General features: G+C 39.1%; 1 protein-coding gene across 7 annotated transcripts in view; it reads right to left on the bottom strand.

Moving 5' to 3' along the window:
* Positions 1-15936, bottom strand: part of RIC3 (RIC3 acetylcholine receptor chaperone) — a 68618-nt gene that overhangs the window by 30145 nt on the left and 22537 nt on the right. For 5 of the 7 annotated variants that reach the window (XR_004257575.1, XM_032240659.1, XM_032240658.1 and 2 more), the window contains exons 2-4: positions 5272-5498; positions 3559-3634; positions 2287-2380 (exon numbers count right to left, since the gene is read on the bottom strand). Coding sequence is in view for 6 of the 7 variants with exons in the window: in XM_032240659.1 (XP_032096550.1) it covers positions 2287-2380; positions 3559-3634; positions 5272-5498 (397 nt within the window). In the remaining variant the exon portion in view is untranslated. Of the gene's footprint in view, positions 1-2286; positions 2381-3558; positions 3697-5271; positions 5499-15936 lie in introns of those variants that run through there. The other 2 variants (XM_032240662.1, XM_032240661.1) reach the window with 1 other exon arrangement.

Genomic DNA, 15936 nt, shown 5'->3' on the forward strand with positions numbered 1-15936 from the left:
TTAAGAGGTAGGACCTTTATGAAGTAACTAGGACATGAGAGCAGAGCACTCACGTATAATATATATAAAGCATTTACTTCAAAGTATGATCCTTAGTAAGTGTTCAATAAATATCACACTCACAATATTATACACTCACACAGATATATTCATGTATTTATACAACTCTGATGCAGCAAGAAGACCCTCATCTGCCTGTAAACCCTGGACTTCGCAGCCTCCAGAACTGTGAGCTAACTAAACCTCCATTCTTTATATATTACCCAGTCTGTGGTATTCAGTTACACCAACAGAAAACATACAAAGACATATGGGCTGCCTAGCCCTTCCAATTTTTAGGGTATAAGTCCCATAGGGTCTACCTGTAAGGATAAAAGATGTTGGATTAAGTGTCAAAGAGAAAAATCACATTTTATGAACTAAAAAATAAGAGATTTGGTAAACAGCCAGGAGCCATGCTCTCTCTTCAGTGAGAAGACAGCTGCTCCCCAGTTCCTGAGAGGTAGGGTAGAAAATGTTTTACACAGTCGCTGCCATGCTGCAGGCTTCAATTAATGTGTTCCCAAGGAGTCCACACCTCAGCGACTTATAAAAAGTAAACATTCTGGGCTAGGACCTGTAGCCCCTGAAACAAGACAGTACAACTCCAGATGTGATATGGGGACAGCTTCTCTGCCTCTGCACATAAAACAAGGAGAAATAAACCTGGCACAAAGAGGACAGACAGTAGTTAGGGATTACAGTATTGCATTACTGGCTTGGGTTATAGATATATGGTGTACATGGGTTGAATGGTGGAATAATTTGAGTTATGGGAGTCTGCTACTCAACAGTAAATAATAATGAGAAAATATCTTCATGTAGTCTCTTACCCCAAGCTCCAGGAATTGGGTCTCCCAAGTGACAAGTCCTGCCCATAGGTATCCATCTATGGTTTCCATGACCCTTAGGTAAGTAAAATCAATTGGCCTGGCATTTCCAATAGCCCAGGCGAGTGTACAGATATTTTTTTAAACACAACTGTCTATAAAAGCCTGGGTAGTTCTCTACCCAGGCTATAGGTGGCAGTTACAGGGTTAGGGCAGACAAGGCCAGAAAAGTATAATTGCACAAATTGGTTTAGTCACACTCATACAAATAGTCGTATGTTAGATAATGTATATAAAGCATTTAGTTCAGAGTGTGGTCCTTGGTAAGTGTTCAATAAATATCAACTATTACTATACATTCACACAGATATATTCACGTATCTATACAACTTTGGGGAACACTCCAGATAGTAACTCTGCTTTCCAGACAGAAAGATCAAGGCTCCTGGGCCCACACAGGCAAGGTTCATCCTCATAAATGTCATTTCAACAGCACTGCAGATATTGCAGAGAAATGCCAGGTCAGGAGGCTGCAATCTGAGAATACCCACTCTCTCCTATCCAACCAAAGATAGGCAAGGCTGGAGCCAGTGAACAGAGAAAGAGGCCAGGGTACTAGTACTATAAAGGATGGCAAATAGAAGAGGCTAAGGTAGAGCAACGATTTTCTGGGGCAAAAACTACATAATGTGCCCATAAACCTGCAGGAGGGACATTCTGACATTTTCTTCTACAAGGGATTCTGCCACTCGCCCTGACATTCTTCCTCCATCCTTGCCAGAAGAACTAGCTGAAACTGAACCTCATCTCACATACTGGTTTTTCCTTCCTGCCTTCCTATATCCACATTTTCTTGGTTGTTGTCCACTTCCATCAACCTCCTGAAGCTACCTTTTCAGATTCTCAGTCAGCCTGGTAGCAAGAGGAGTGTCTTCCCTTTGGAGAAATCTAAATGGCTAGTTTGGCTCTTAACATCTAATTTACATGTCTAATTCTGTGCTGGCATAGTCAACACAAACATGAACGCCTCATCTGATCACACTTGCTCTCTTCTCTCATTTTGTCTCAAGTAGAAAGTCACACGTTCAATAATCTGATTTTACTTAAAATTATACCTATTTTAGACAGGAAGTTTTCTTTCTTAAGTCCTAGTTATTTCACCCTGCAGGAGTTACTCACAAATTTATTCATTTTCACAATAATTTGCACAACATTAAACTTCTGAAAACTGAGGTTGCTTGACAGTATGGGAATGAAAAGTGTTAAATGAGAAAGAATATGTAAATGACATATTTACAATTTAAAAACTGACAGTACATAAAATCAAAATAAGTGGTCTATTTATCAAAAAAAGAGCCTAATTTTGAACTGATTTTCTAAATGAGAACTAGTCTGATCCTGTTACATGAAAACCTACCTCTCACCATTAGGTCCCACTCTGTTGATTAATTTTTCCATGGCTGCTTCTGTTTCCTTCAGTTTTTCTTGCAGTTGAGCAAGCTCAAAACTGGCTGAAAAATAAGCAACAGTCTAAGAACCATCACAGACAACTAAGCCTGTTAAAGAGACCACACATTTTAAAAAAAAAACTATTGTACTGTTGTACTTCCCATTCTCACTTAAGAATACAGCAGTTTTATTAAAAGATTCTGTGAATATTTAATATTTCCAAAAAGTATGCAAAGTATGACTGGGATATTTAGCTCCATAGAAAATACAGAAGTAAGGCCAGGCACGGTGGCTCATGCCTGTCATCCCAGCACTTCGGGAGGCAAAGATGGGTAGATCATGAGGTCAGAAGATCAAGACCATCCTAGCCAACATGGTGAAACCCCGTTTCTACTAAAATACAAAAAATTAGCCGGGCATGGTGGCGCACACCTATAGTCCCAGCTACTCGGGAGGCTGAGGCAGGGGAATCACTTGAACCCGGGAGGTGGACGTTGCAGTGCGCCAAGATCATGCCACTGCACTCTAGCCTGGCAACAAAGTAAGACTCTGTCTCAAAAAAAAAAAAAAAAAAGAAAGAAAGAAAAGAAAAGAAAATCCAGAGGAAAATCCAAAAAGCAATCAAAAAGCAGTTACAACCCAGATAGACATGACTTCCTGCAATGCTTTTGCCAAGTCTCTTCATTGTGGGTGGTAAATTTTTCATAGGTTATTTTTCCTGACATACATTCTATTTTTCCTGACATTCTACTCTAGTCTATACATTCTTTGAGGAAAGAGTCATGTTGTATAAATTTAATTTCCCCAGAGAACACAGAATATTCTAGTTGTGTAATAAGTAACGGATGGCTATGTTTCAAGAGTCAGAAGTGTTAAATTCTTTCCCTAGATCTAAAAACTGATTTTGGCAATGACATGATTTCTCTGCCTCAGTTTTCCTCTCTGCTACCAATATTTTGAAGTCTGGAAATGAGAATTCATTCCAAACATGAAATATTAATTTGCTAATATATAAAAAAGTAAACTGGTAGTTTTGTACTTTTAGTAGCTATCCTTTTCTTAAAACCCCAACATCAATATAAAAACTTCTGAGAATTCCCAGAACTAAGGCAAAAATGGCATCAGATTAATTTGGAGCAACTTTTGAGAAATGCTCTTAAGACATACCCACAGACTGTCCCTGTGGCTATAACTGTTTGACTCAATGATACCTGTGAATATACTGAAAAGGGGCACTTACTAATTTTCCTGTGGGTGTTTCCAGGTGTGGCAGTGGAACATTTCCCATCCTCTGCAGTTGTTTTCCCCTTTGAGAGCTGAGAATTGAAGGAGGTATAGCACATCAACAGCAGCTTAGAACCTCAAAGTCACAGAACCCCTCATATCAAATAAAAAAAAAAGAGGTTGGGAGACAAAAATGAAGTCAGAAATGAAATCACATAGCAACATTAGAGAAACATCTCAAAAAAAAAAAAAAAAAAAAAAGATGAGGTTTCCAAGTAAAAAATTATCAAGGCACATGGAAAAAATCTCCCTACAGGTCATCTTCCTTGCTCATGCTCACCCAAAAGGGATGTGTGTCATCCTAGGGGCATTCTTACATACTCAACTCAGACTGCCTGCAGAATTCCTGGGCAAGAAAGTACTCATCTTACTTAAGATGGCTCTAGGCAGGGTGCGGTGGCTCACGCCTGTAATCCCAGCACTTTGGAAAGCCAAGGCAGGTAGATCATGAGGTCAGGAGATTGAGAGCACCCTGGCCAACATGGTGAAATACTGTCTCTACTAAAAATACAAAAGAAAATTAGCTAGGCATGGTGGTGCACACCTATAATCCCGCTATTCAGGAGGCTGAGACAGGAGAATTGCTTAAACCTAAAAGGCAGAGGTTGCAGTGAGCCAAGTTTATGCCACTGCACTCGAGACTCTGTCTCAAAAAAAAAAAAAAAGAAAAAGAAAAAAGAAAAAAGATTACTCCAGACAGTAGGGCAAAGTGAAGCTTCTGCCTCTACTTCACAGTGCATGGGCCTGTGGCCTGCAAAAGCCTGCCTGGAGGTGGAACTTAACTGAGGGTCTGCTTTAAAGAACCCACACCCATGTCTCCCCAGAGCTAGGAAATATCAGGCTCAGTTTCAGGATGGACAGTTCTCTCTCAGGAGAATTATTGGAGATAATATTAAAAACAGCATCTCATATTCCTGTGGAGAAAAAAAGGAGGACAAAGTGGTGTCGTTATTTGGCCTTACAGTGGCTATCTGGATACCACTGTCCTAATCCCAATAATAAAATTCTTCTTAGAAAATCTTTTTTTTTTTCTTGAGACAGAGTCTCGCTCTGTCACCAGGCTGGAGTACAGTGGCACAATCTCGGCTCACTGCAAGCTCTGCCTCCTGGGTTCAAGCATTTCTTCTGCCTCAGCCTCCCGATTAGTTGGGACTACAAGCGTGTGCCACCACACCTGGCTAATTTTTGTATTTTTTTTAGTACAGACAGGGTTTCACCATATTGGTCAGGCTGGTCTCGAACTCCTGACATTGTGATTCGCCTGCCTTGGCTTCCCAAAGTGCTTGGATTACAGGCTTGAGTCACTTAGAAAATCTTTATATTCCTTTTCAGCTTGTAAAGATGTTCAATTTTTGGAGGCGTGGGGTGGGGAGGGCTTTGAATTATATCACTCACAGGATTAGGAACCAGAAGATCCAGGTTCAAGTCCTAGTTCTGACTTTAGTTGTGAATTTTGAGGCAAAACACTTAAACACTGAGTAAAGATTTCTTATGTGAAACTGAAATAATGGCTATCCTAAGTACCTCACAAATAGGAGGCAGGATTTAAAGAAATGAGGGATTTGAAATAATTTTATGAACTGTAAAAAGTTTTAATGTAGACAGTGATTTTCATTGCCATAATATTAGACTTTCATTGATGTAATATGATTAAGATGACTCTACTTACCTTAAATAGAATGTACAGTATATATAAAAAAATCCCAAAGCCATAGATTGGAATAATCTGCCCCATCAGGCCTCTTCCACTACCTCCTCCTCCAGCGCCTCCAACTGATCCTTTGGCCTTTGCAAATGCCTCTGCAAGGTGAGACCTCTGGAAATGAGCCCCAGGAGTCTGGCCATCTGAGGGTGCCTGGTGATGATGCATCATAGGTGGAAATCGGCCCAACTTTCCTGAGAAGATAATAATCAGTTTTTATCTCTTCTACTATTTTAAAGATGGCTATCATGAAAACACCAAAGCATTAAGGTATCAATAACAGAGGCCAACTCAAATAAGTTTAAAAAAAAGGGGAACTTAATTAAAAAGATACAGTATCACACAGATACTAAATATGATGTGATCATCTCTAGCTGTTCACCAAATCCATTTTCTCTTCCTTCTGTGTCCTAAGCTAGACCACATTTTTCAGACTTCTGCATACAGTTAAATGTGGCCATGTAACTGTGTTCCAGCCAAGGAATGTGAGTAATTGTGCTAGCTCAAGACCTGGTCTATAAAACCTCCCTTGTTATTCAACTCCACGATCATTTCTCTACTGCAGTATGGATGCTGACACCCAGGGGTATCTTGGAAGCCATGGGTAGAAAACAGCAAAGCCTCCATCAACCTGAACTCCTAAATAACTATGTAGTGCAGAGCCCTCCACTACTGCCGCCTCACTAACTTAAGAGTCATCTGGACCTGTTTGTATGAGTGAGAAATCAACTTCTATTGTGTTAGGGTCTTATACACTTTGTCTATTTGTTATAGCGGTTAGCCACCCCTAACTAACATAGATAAGAAAATGCAATGCGGTCTCAGGAGAAAAGAGAACTAGAAACAGGAAAGCCATTTGGATCCAGGACAGGTACTTTCGCATTCTAACTCAATCTCTCTCCCTCTCTATGGGGCCATAAGGTGTTTTGTTTTTCTGTGCACATCTTTATTCTCTTTATTCTTTATTCTCCTTTCTTTGCAGACCATTTCTCTAGCTTCTTTGTGCACACAGGGGAAGATAGTTGCCCCCACCCCCCGATTTGCATGTTCTTCAAGAGGCTAGCTGAGACATCCAAATTTCAAATTCCTTGGAGGATGATTTTAAGTACTCAGCTTAGGTAGGTATACATCTCTTTCCAATCAGCTATACCTGAGCAGACAGGATTCCTGTAGCACAAGCAGGGTGAAAAAGGGGCTCAACCTTGTGAGTAGAAGAGCAGGGCTTGGGCTGGTGGGCAGTGGTGGGGAGGGGCAGAAGCAGGGGGAGGTGTTGCATATATTTTCTTGCATTTTTTTTTTCTTCCATCAAGGGCAGTCAAAAGTTAACACCAACTGACAGAAAGGTATCTTCAAACGGCCACATAAACAGGCTTGCATGAAAAACCACTGGGAAATAACATGATAGAACAGAAAACATTAGAGAGCGTAAATAACACTCTAAAAATATGAACAAAAATTTGCTGGATTTGACTTGAACAAAGTTGACAAAGATGTGGAAAGGCATGAATGTTCATGTACTGTGGGTAGGAGTGTAACTGACACAGATATTCTGCCTAGTGATCTGGCTGTACTTAGTGATATTACGTATGTACACACCCTATGATCCATTGATTCCACTCTGGTGAATAAATCCCACAGAAAATCTCAAATAAGGTTATATATACATGTGAATTACAGACTTTACAGACCTATGTGAGAATGTTTGCTGTGAAAATATTGTAGCAGGGAGTTTGAAGTAACTGATTTCCTTTGAAAGAATGAAAAATCAAAATGGAGTGAATATAAATATGGAATTCTACATAGCTTTGGAAATCACACTTTAGATATACCTACAGCAACATGAATACATCTTTAAAAGCATAGTATTAGGTTAAGAATAAGCAAATACCATTATGTAGGTTGAAAACACACACATAATGATGTATTTTTCAAGCAACTATGTAGGTATATAGACATAAACACATTAGAGTAGGTGCATATGAGCAGGAAAGGGAACTGGAATGTGGGTTAAGCATAAAGGACTAAAAGTAAAAGAATAAAACAAGAAAGTACTCTTCCACTGACAAAATTAATAAAATGCTATGAACTGAGAACTGTCTTTAAGTTGTCGACGAAGTGTCAAACTCTAAAACATTTCAAGAGATTTCTTCTGAGCCAAACGAGAGACCAAGGCCCATGACACAGCACTCAGAAGGTCCTGAGAACATCTGCCCAAGGCAGTCAGGGTGCAGCTTGGTTTCACACATTTTAGAGAGACATGAGACCTCAATCAAATACATTGGTTTGGTTCAGAAAGGCAGGACAATTTCAAGAGTGGGGGTGTGCTTCCAGCCTATAGGTAGATTTTAAAATTTTCTGGTTGACAATTGGTTGAACTTATCTAAAGACCTGGGATCAATAGAAAGGATATGTTTAGGTTAAGATAAAGGGTTGTGGAGACCAGGTTTTCCTAGTTTTATTGTGCAGAGGAAGCTCTCAGATAGCAGACTTCTGAGGGAGTAGGTTGTAAAATGTTTCTTATGTGAAAGGAAAATATTATGGGCCCCTTCAAGGTGGGCTAATGCTCATAGCAAATCTGCCTCCCATTTCTATTCAAAGTCAGCCTTCTGCTCACTGAGATAGATGCATATCTGACTGCCTCCTTTGGAAAAGCTAATCAGAAATTCAAAAGAAGGCAACCATTCCTCTCTCACCTATCTGTGACCTGGAAGCCCCTTCACCACTTTGAGTCTTTCTATCTTTGCTCCAAGTTGTCCCGCATTTCCAGACCAAACCAATGTACTTCTTACACATACTGATTGATGTCTCATGTCTCCTAAAATGCACAAAACCAAGCTGTGCCCTGATCACCTTCAGCACATGGCATCAGGACTTCCTGAGGCTGTGCCATGGGCATGCGTCCTGAACCTCAGCAAAATAAACTTTCTAAATTAACTGAGATCTGTCTCAAATTTGGGGGGTTTATACTTATCAGACTTAAAAGGGTGCCTTAGTTGATTTTTCTCCTGGGTCTGGAAAGAAAGAAAAAAAAAAAGCGGGTGAAAAGGAGATTCTCTGTAGAATGTGGAACTTTCCCGCAAGAGACAACCTTGCAGGGCAATTTCAAGCCATGGCAAGGGAACATATTTGGGGTTAAAATATTTTTATTTCTTTCCTTATTTGTTATTTGAAGTTATGCCAGAGTCAGGTGGGAAAGCGGGCTAGATTATATGGGGTTAAATAAAACGCCTCTGATGAGATTTCAGAGTTTGTAGGGTATGACTCCTCAGGCTTGTTAGGTAGGAATTTGGGTAAGATTTTAAAAATTAGCATTTAGTTCTCAAAGTCAACTCTGCTCCTGAGGTAAGAAAGAAGGAGGGTGGGCAGGCAGGCTTGGAAGTTGCCTTCCACCTTGTATCCTTTCTCAGCCGAACTCCACTCCAGTGATACTCCTTTTCCTCTCAATGCTGACACTGGATGACATGGAAATTTATGAAAAGAAATGCGTCTTTTTAAGAGTGGGTCGGCAACAGAAGCACAGCTTTAGATGGTAAAAGAAAGAAATCATCATGTCACCATCCTTTATTCTAGATGCTGGTGACTATGTCCCTTTAAAATTTTCAAGGATCTTAGTATATTAAATGACCAGTACTGGCTTTGGCCATTACGCACCTTCAAAAATATGCCTAACCGCCATTCAGGAAACTAATCTTTCTCTTGAGAGAATCTGATATATCAGGTGGCTAATGTTCAATAAACTAGATCTAATATTTGTAGTAATATGTTGTAGGACTTCACCTTACTGTGTTGAGAATACTATCTTCAAAAGTGGCATAAAACAAAAAAAATTAAAAATAGGTCTTACATAAAAAACATTATTTTGCATCTCTAAAATTTAAGAATGACATTACACATTCTCCCCAAAAACTTCTATAGACTTGTTATCCAGGAAGATTTATAGGATACCAATTATGTTCAAGATTCTGCCATATGCAAGAAAAGAAGACAGCAATAAATAGAAACAATAGTTCCCACATGGAACAATGCCTTCAAAAGCAGAATATCTAAAACAAAGACACAAATAGCAGCAGCAGCAGGGTATCAAGGACCTATTACTACATAAGCTAAATATTCAAGTACTGAAAAGACGCAAAATCTTTCTTTTAAAAAAAGAGGAGTCAAATGGAGTCAATCACTGAAGGGAATGAAAGAATAGCAGAGAAGCAAAAGCATACCAATAGGAAACAAGAGTGTGTATATGAGATAGGAAAAAGAAACCATGAAGTAGGACTTACTACCATATTAGTTTGCCTCCATTTAGGGAAGTAACAAGAGAGAAGGAGAAAGAAGTTAAGATGGGGAGGAGCTAAAATGCTAACTTGTGTGGTATATAAATTTGATACAGTAGACCTTGATGAGAAGGGTACTTGATGGGGATTAATCTAGCAGCTGAGCATAGGGCCTATTACAGAGAGAAACTAGGGTCTGGGAAAACATAAAAAAGGCTACTATAGTAATTTAGCACTGAGATGCAAATCCCTGAGGTGGTGGCTAGAGCCATAAAAAGGAAAGGATAGGTCTGCAAACTAAAAATAAAATTGTAAGCCCACCAACTGACTGATGGATCATCTCCTGGCCAAGGGGACCCTAGAGTAACCTTGAAAACTAAATTCTTGACTATGCTGGGATGGGGGTTCAGACACACCTCGTTTATATCCTCTCCCTCACAAACCACTATTAGCCTTTCTTCCCTAACAACTAAACGGAAACCAGCCATTTCAAAAAACCCCACCATGGCTGTCAACTAACCACATGATACTGCCTCTCCTTTTATTGCCTGATAAGAGACTACCAACCACAGAATGGTTCTGGTTAGTCTACAGAGAATGCACAGTAAGGATTTTCATGTCCTCTGCTTCACCTTTTGATATCAGAGGGGTGAAAACTCCATTCTCTGACCACACTATCACTATTTTGTGTGCATGAGACCCATGAAGGACATGTTTCTCCTTTCATAAATATTCATGACTCCCCCTATAGCTTATTGAATATGTAGATATGGCTACCTACTCAGCATGAATTCCTGTTCCTTTTGCCCATCCCTCCAAGTATGTGTTTCTGCTTTTGGCTGGAGGCTACGCTTCCCAGCCTGTCAGAATGGCCACACTGAAGATTGTGACTCTTTATAAGAAATAAAGTCTCCTCTTCTAAATTTATAAATCATATTTTTTAAAGTTAATATGTTCAAAGGCTATTACCATGTAATCAATGGCATTTAACACTGAACAAAATATAGAACTCATGGAGGAAGAGTCAGAAAACTCCACGATCAAGAGTTTAGTTTAAGATAGAGAAGATAATGAAGAAACTTGGAAGGCTTACTATTAGGGAACAACTGAATATACATTTTTCACACTTTATATTCCAGGTGTTGATGGAATACAGAGAATTTTTTTTATTAGACTGCAGTTAGGGTTAAGAGGAAACTCTAAGCTACCTAAATGGCAAAGCTAATTAAAATTGAATGAATGGTTCCCAATACCAAAAGGCTGGAAGAATATTGTATTTATGTGCAAAAAGAGAAAGAAAAGAAAAAGGAGCTAGCCAAAGATGACTAGAAACAAACCAGTATCGTAAAAGTCAGAGGAAGACAAAACTGAAAGCAACTGAGAAGCCTGGAAACAAGAAAACTAATGGCAATCCTTGTTTTCAGACACAATATATTCTTAAAAAAATAGATGGTCATAACATGAAATCCTGACTGTCCACCTGTTTAGACAATAACAGAAACCAAAGTATTACAAAGCATCAAAGGGGACCTTAAAAGTTATCCATTCTTAACAAATGGTGTGGGGACAGCTAGATATTTACATGTGTAAAAATAAAATTAGATCCCTATCTCATACCACAAATAAAAATTAACTCAAAATGGATTAAAGACCTAATTATAAGAGCTAAAACTTTTAAAATCTTAGAGGAAAACACAGACATAAATCTTTGTGACTGGATTAGGTGATAGTTTCTTAGAATGGTCACCAAAAGCACAAACAACAAAACGAAAAGTAGGCAAAGTTGACTTCATCAAGCTTTTTTTTTTTTTTTTTTTTTTTTGAGACAGAGTCTCGCTCTGTCACCAGGTGCCAGGCTGGAGTGCAGTGGCATGATCTCAGCTCACTGCAACCTCCACTCCCTGGGTTCAAGCAATTCTCCTGCCTCAGCGTCCCAAGTAGCTGGGACTACAGCATGCGCCATCACTGCCAGCAAACTTTTATATTTTGGTAGAGGGGGCCAGGATGGTCTCGATCTCTTGACCTTGTGATCCGCCCGCCTCAGCCTCCCAAAGTGCTGGGATTACAGGTGTGAGCCACCACACCCGGCCAACTTCATCAAACTTTAAAACTCTGGTGCTGCAAATAACATCATTAAGTAAGTGAAGACAATCCACTGAGTGGGAGAAAATATTTGTGAATCATGCATCTGAAAAGCCTTAGTATCCAAAATATATAAAGAATTTTTACCATGCAACATTAAAAAGACAAACAACTCAATTAAAAATGGGCGATCGTGGCCAGGTGTGGTGGCTCATGCCTCTGTAATCCCAGCACTGTGGGAGGCTGAGGTGGGCATATCATTTGAGGTCAAGAGTTCAAGACCCACCTGGCCAACATGGTGAAACCTTGTCTCTACTAAAAATACAAAAAAAATTAGCTGGGCATGGTGGTGCATGCCTGTAATCATAGCTACTTGGGAGGCTGAGGCAGGAGAATTGCCTCAGGAGAACTGCAGCTACTTGGAAGGCTTACTGTTAGGGAACAACTGAATGAAGAAATCTCCAGGAGATGGAGGTTGCAGTGAGCCAAGATCACACCACTGCACTCCAGCCTGGGCGACAGAAGTGAGACTTGGTCTCAAAAAAAAAAAAAAAAAAAAAAAAAAAAAGCAAGGGATCTGAATAGACATTTCTCCAAAGAAGACAAACAAATGTCCAATAAGCACAGGAAAGGTTTCTAAACCCCGTTCACCATCAAGGAAATGCAAATCAAACTCACAAGGAGATACCACTTCACACTAATAGGATGGCTCTAATGAAAAAGATAATAGCACGTGCTTGAGGGATGTAAAGAAAAAGGAACTCTCTTACACACTGCTGGTGGTCACGTAAAATGGTACAGCTGCTTTGGAAAACAGTCTGGCAGTTTTCCAAAAGGTTTACATAGTGGAACAATATGACCCAGAAATTCTACTCTTAGGTATATACCCAAGAATATGCATACACAAAAACGTGTACACAAATGTTCACAGCAGCATTATTTACAGTATCTTAATGTTCATCAACTGAAGAGTGGATAAACAAAATGCGGTATATTCACACAACACAATATTATCCAGGCATAAAAAGGAATAAAGTATTGATCCATACTATGACACGGATAAACTGCGAAAACATTATGCTAAGTGAATACAGCCAGTTATGAAAAACCACATATTATATGATTCCATTAATACGAAATATTCAGAATAGGCAAGTCTATGGAGACAGAAAGTAGACTAGTGATTACCTAGAGCTGGGGTTTAGGGGGTACAGAGGAGGGGAAAAGTGACTGCCTAATGGGTATGGGGTTTTTGGTGGGGAGGTGTGTGATTTAAAATGTTCTAAAATCGACTGTAGTGATAGTTGCACAACTCTATTTATATATTAAAAACTATAGTGACTGTACATTTTAAATAGGTGAATTGCATGATATGTGAATTATGTCTCAATGAAGCTTCTTTTAAAGTCACCTAGTCTAACCACCTGTGTTTAATACTCTCATATGCTTCCAATTGTGGTCCTGATTCTGCTGAATACCACGGATAGAAAACATGCTTTCCCCAGGAAGCTCATGCTACCTCTATACAGCTCTAATAGAACTGTCTTTATATAGAGTTGAGTGGGTAACAGGAGTAAGAAAGGAAACAAAAAATAGGGTTTCAAAAAGCAACAGTGAATGAAACATGATGAGGTAAGAGGAAACCTATGTTAGACCTGATTAAAGAGGTTATTGATAAAGAAACTTGTATTCAAATTAAGGTTATTGATAACATCAAAGAGACGTTGAAAAAGTAAAAAAATACTATTTTCAAAGATAGAAGAGGGATTTGGAGAGCAATGGAACATATAGACTAGATAGCAAAAATATGTTTTAGATCCTAGAAGAAATCTGAGTACTTTATATTTGGTATCATTTCTCACATATTTACTGCTGAGCACTTAATGTGGCAGACACTGTGTCAGGCACTGAGATTAGAATGACAAATAGAACAGAATCTCTGTCTTTAAAAAGCTTACAGACAAGGAGTATAGTTACAATGACATGGTAACTCTACCTTAACCATCAAATCCAATGTTTTTTTCTCAGTTCTCACTCTAAATTTTCTGCAATACAAAAAAGTGATTATAACATAGTGGTCATTCAATAAATGCTGAATTAATCTGAATAAATCCTTGTCAAATTTTCCTGCCTTAATCTCTACGGCACATTACTCTTCTCTTTCCCCACTGGTCCTTCAACCTATTCCTTCTCAATCTCTTTTACTGGTCCTTCTTTAATCCCTTCTGCCAATACTTCGTCTCAACCTGTTCTTTCTTTATAACTTCCTTCAGGAAACTCATTTATTCTCAATGAATACATTATAATTTCCAAAATGTGTACTCCTAAATCTGACTTTTCCCTCAAGCTCTTGTCTCTTATCCCTAAATTCAGTTAGTATATGTGTCTTCCTGTATGTCTACCATCTCAAGCCTAAGAATGAACTCATTTTCACTTCCTAAAACCTGCTCTCCTCTTGTATTTCCTTTCTTTGTAGACTCATTTTCTCAGACCTTTAGGCTTGAGACCTACAACCTCTGCTACCTGTGACACTTAAGATGCTAGGTAACGATGACAATGCTGCATTTGGCAAAAATTTCTCTTCTCACAAAGAAGACTCAACAGGTAGCAACCTCACTTCTTGGATATTGCTACCACCATGTTTCTTACAACTGAATAGCCCAGAATCTATAAAAAGTCAATGACTATAAAATATTTGAAAATTTCTAGTTGAAATTATTTTTTTTACAAAAGAAAAATCTGAAACTATGAAATATGCCAGGTATATAAAAGTATACTGGCTGGGCATAGTGGCTCACGCCTGTAATCCCAGCACTTTGGGAGGCCGAGGCAAGCAGATCATGAGGTCAGGAGTTCAAGACCAGCGTGGCCAATACAGTAAAACCCCATCTCTACTTAAAATACAAAAATTAGCTGGGCGAGGTGGCGCACACCTGTAATCCCAGCTACTTAGGAGACTGAGGCAGGAGAATCACTTGAACCTGGGAGGCAAAGGTTGCAGTGAGCCAAGATCGCACCACTGCCCTCCAGCCTGGGCAACAGAGTGAGACTCCATCTCAAAAAAATATAGATAGATATATATAGATATAGATAATTTATGAACACTCATATATCTACCACCCAAATATAACTGAAGCCCCTTGTGTTCTTTTCCCTCACACCCTCTCTGAGATAAAAACAACTCTGACTTTGGTGCTTATACTTAGAATATGTGCTTTTAGATTTTACTGCATAACTGTGCATCTATAAACAACATATAATTTTGTCTCGAATGTTTTAAAACTTCATACTGTGAATAGACAGTAGTGATGGTTGTACAACAATGTGAATGTACTTAATGCTACTGAACTGTTTACCTAAAAATGGTTAAAATAGTAAATGTTACATATATTTTACCACAATTTTAAAAAGTTCTTTATATTATGGGATTGTGTTAGACACATGCTTCTTCAACTTTGCTTTTCTGCCTTTTTTCCAGGTGGGGAATCAACATTTTGGTCAAGAAATGTATTCATGTTGATATGTATAGCTCTAGTTGATTCATTTAAACTGCAATATAGCATCACATTGTATGACCATGTAATAATTTATTTACTCCTTTTTTGGCTGATAAACATGTAGATTATTTTCAATTTTTCTCTATTACAAATGTTCTACTTCAGAGTTACACTACAAATAAGATCTGTGTGTTTTTTAAGTTTGCTTTATTAAAAACAGCTAAAGAGATCAGAATAAAGATAGCAGAACATAAAACTGTAGGTTTTCTTTTTTTTTTTAAGTTATCTGTTTATTGCATTTCTTTTTTCTTATTATCATACTCTAAGTTCTGGGGTACATGAGCAGAACGTGCAGGTTTGTTACATAGGTACATATGTGCCACGGTGGTTTGCTGCATCCATCACCCCATCATCTACATTAGGTATTTCTCCTAATGCTATCTCCCCAGCTATCCCTCCCCTAGCCCACCACCCCGCTGACAGACCCCAGTATGTGATGTTCCCCTCCCTGAGTCCATGATTTCTCATTGTTAAAAAACTGTAGGTGCCGGGCGCGGTGGCTCAAGCCTGTAATCCCAGCACTTTGGGAGGCCGAGGCGGGTGGATCACGAGGTCAAGAGATCGAGACCATCCTGGTCAACATGGTGAAACCCCGTCTCTACTAAAAATACAAAAATTAGCTGGGCATGGTGGCACGTGCCTGTAATCCCAGCGACTCAGGAGGCTGAGGCAGGAGAATTGCCTGAACCCAGGAGGCGGAGGTTGCAGTGAGCCGAGATCGCGCC

The sequence above is a fragment of the Sapajus apella genome, unplaced genomic scaffold (genome assembly GCF_009761245.1).
Source record: "Sapajus apella isolate SASKATOON/1434 unplaced genomic scaffold, GSC_monkey_1.0 scaffold47, whole genome shotgun sequence".
NCBI classification, from domain to species: Eukaryota; Metazoa; Chordata; class Mammalia; order Primates; family Cebidae; genus Sapajus; species Sapajus apella.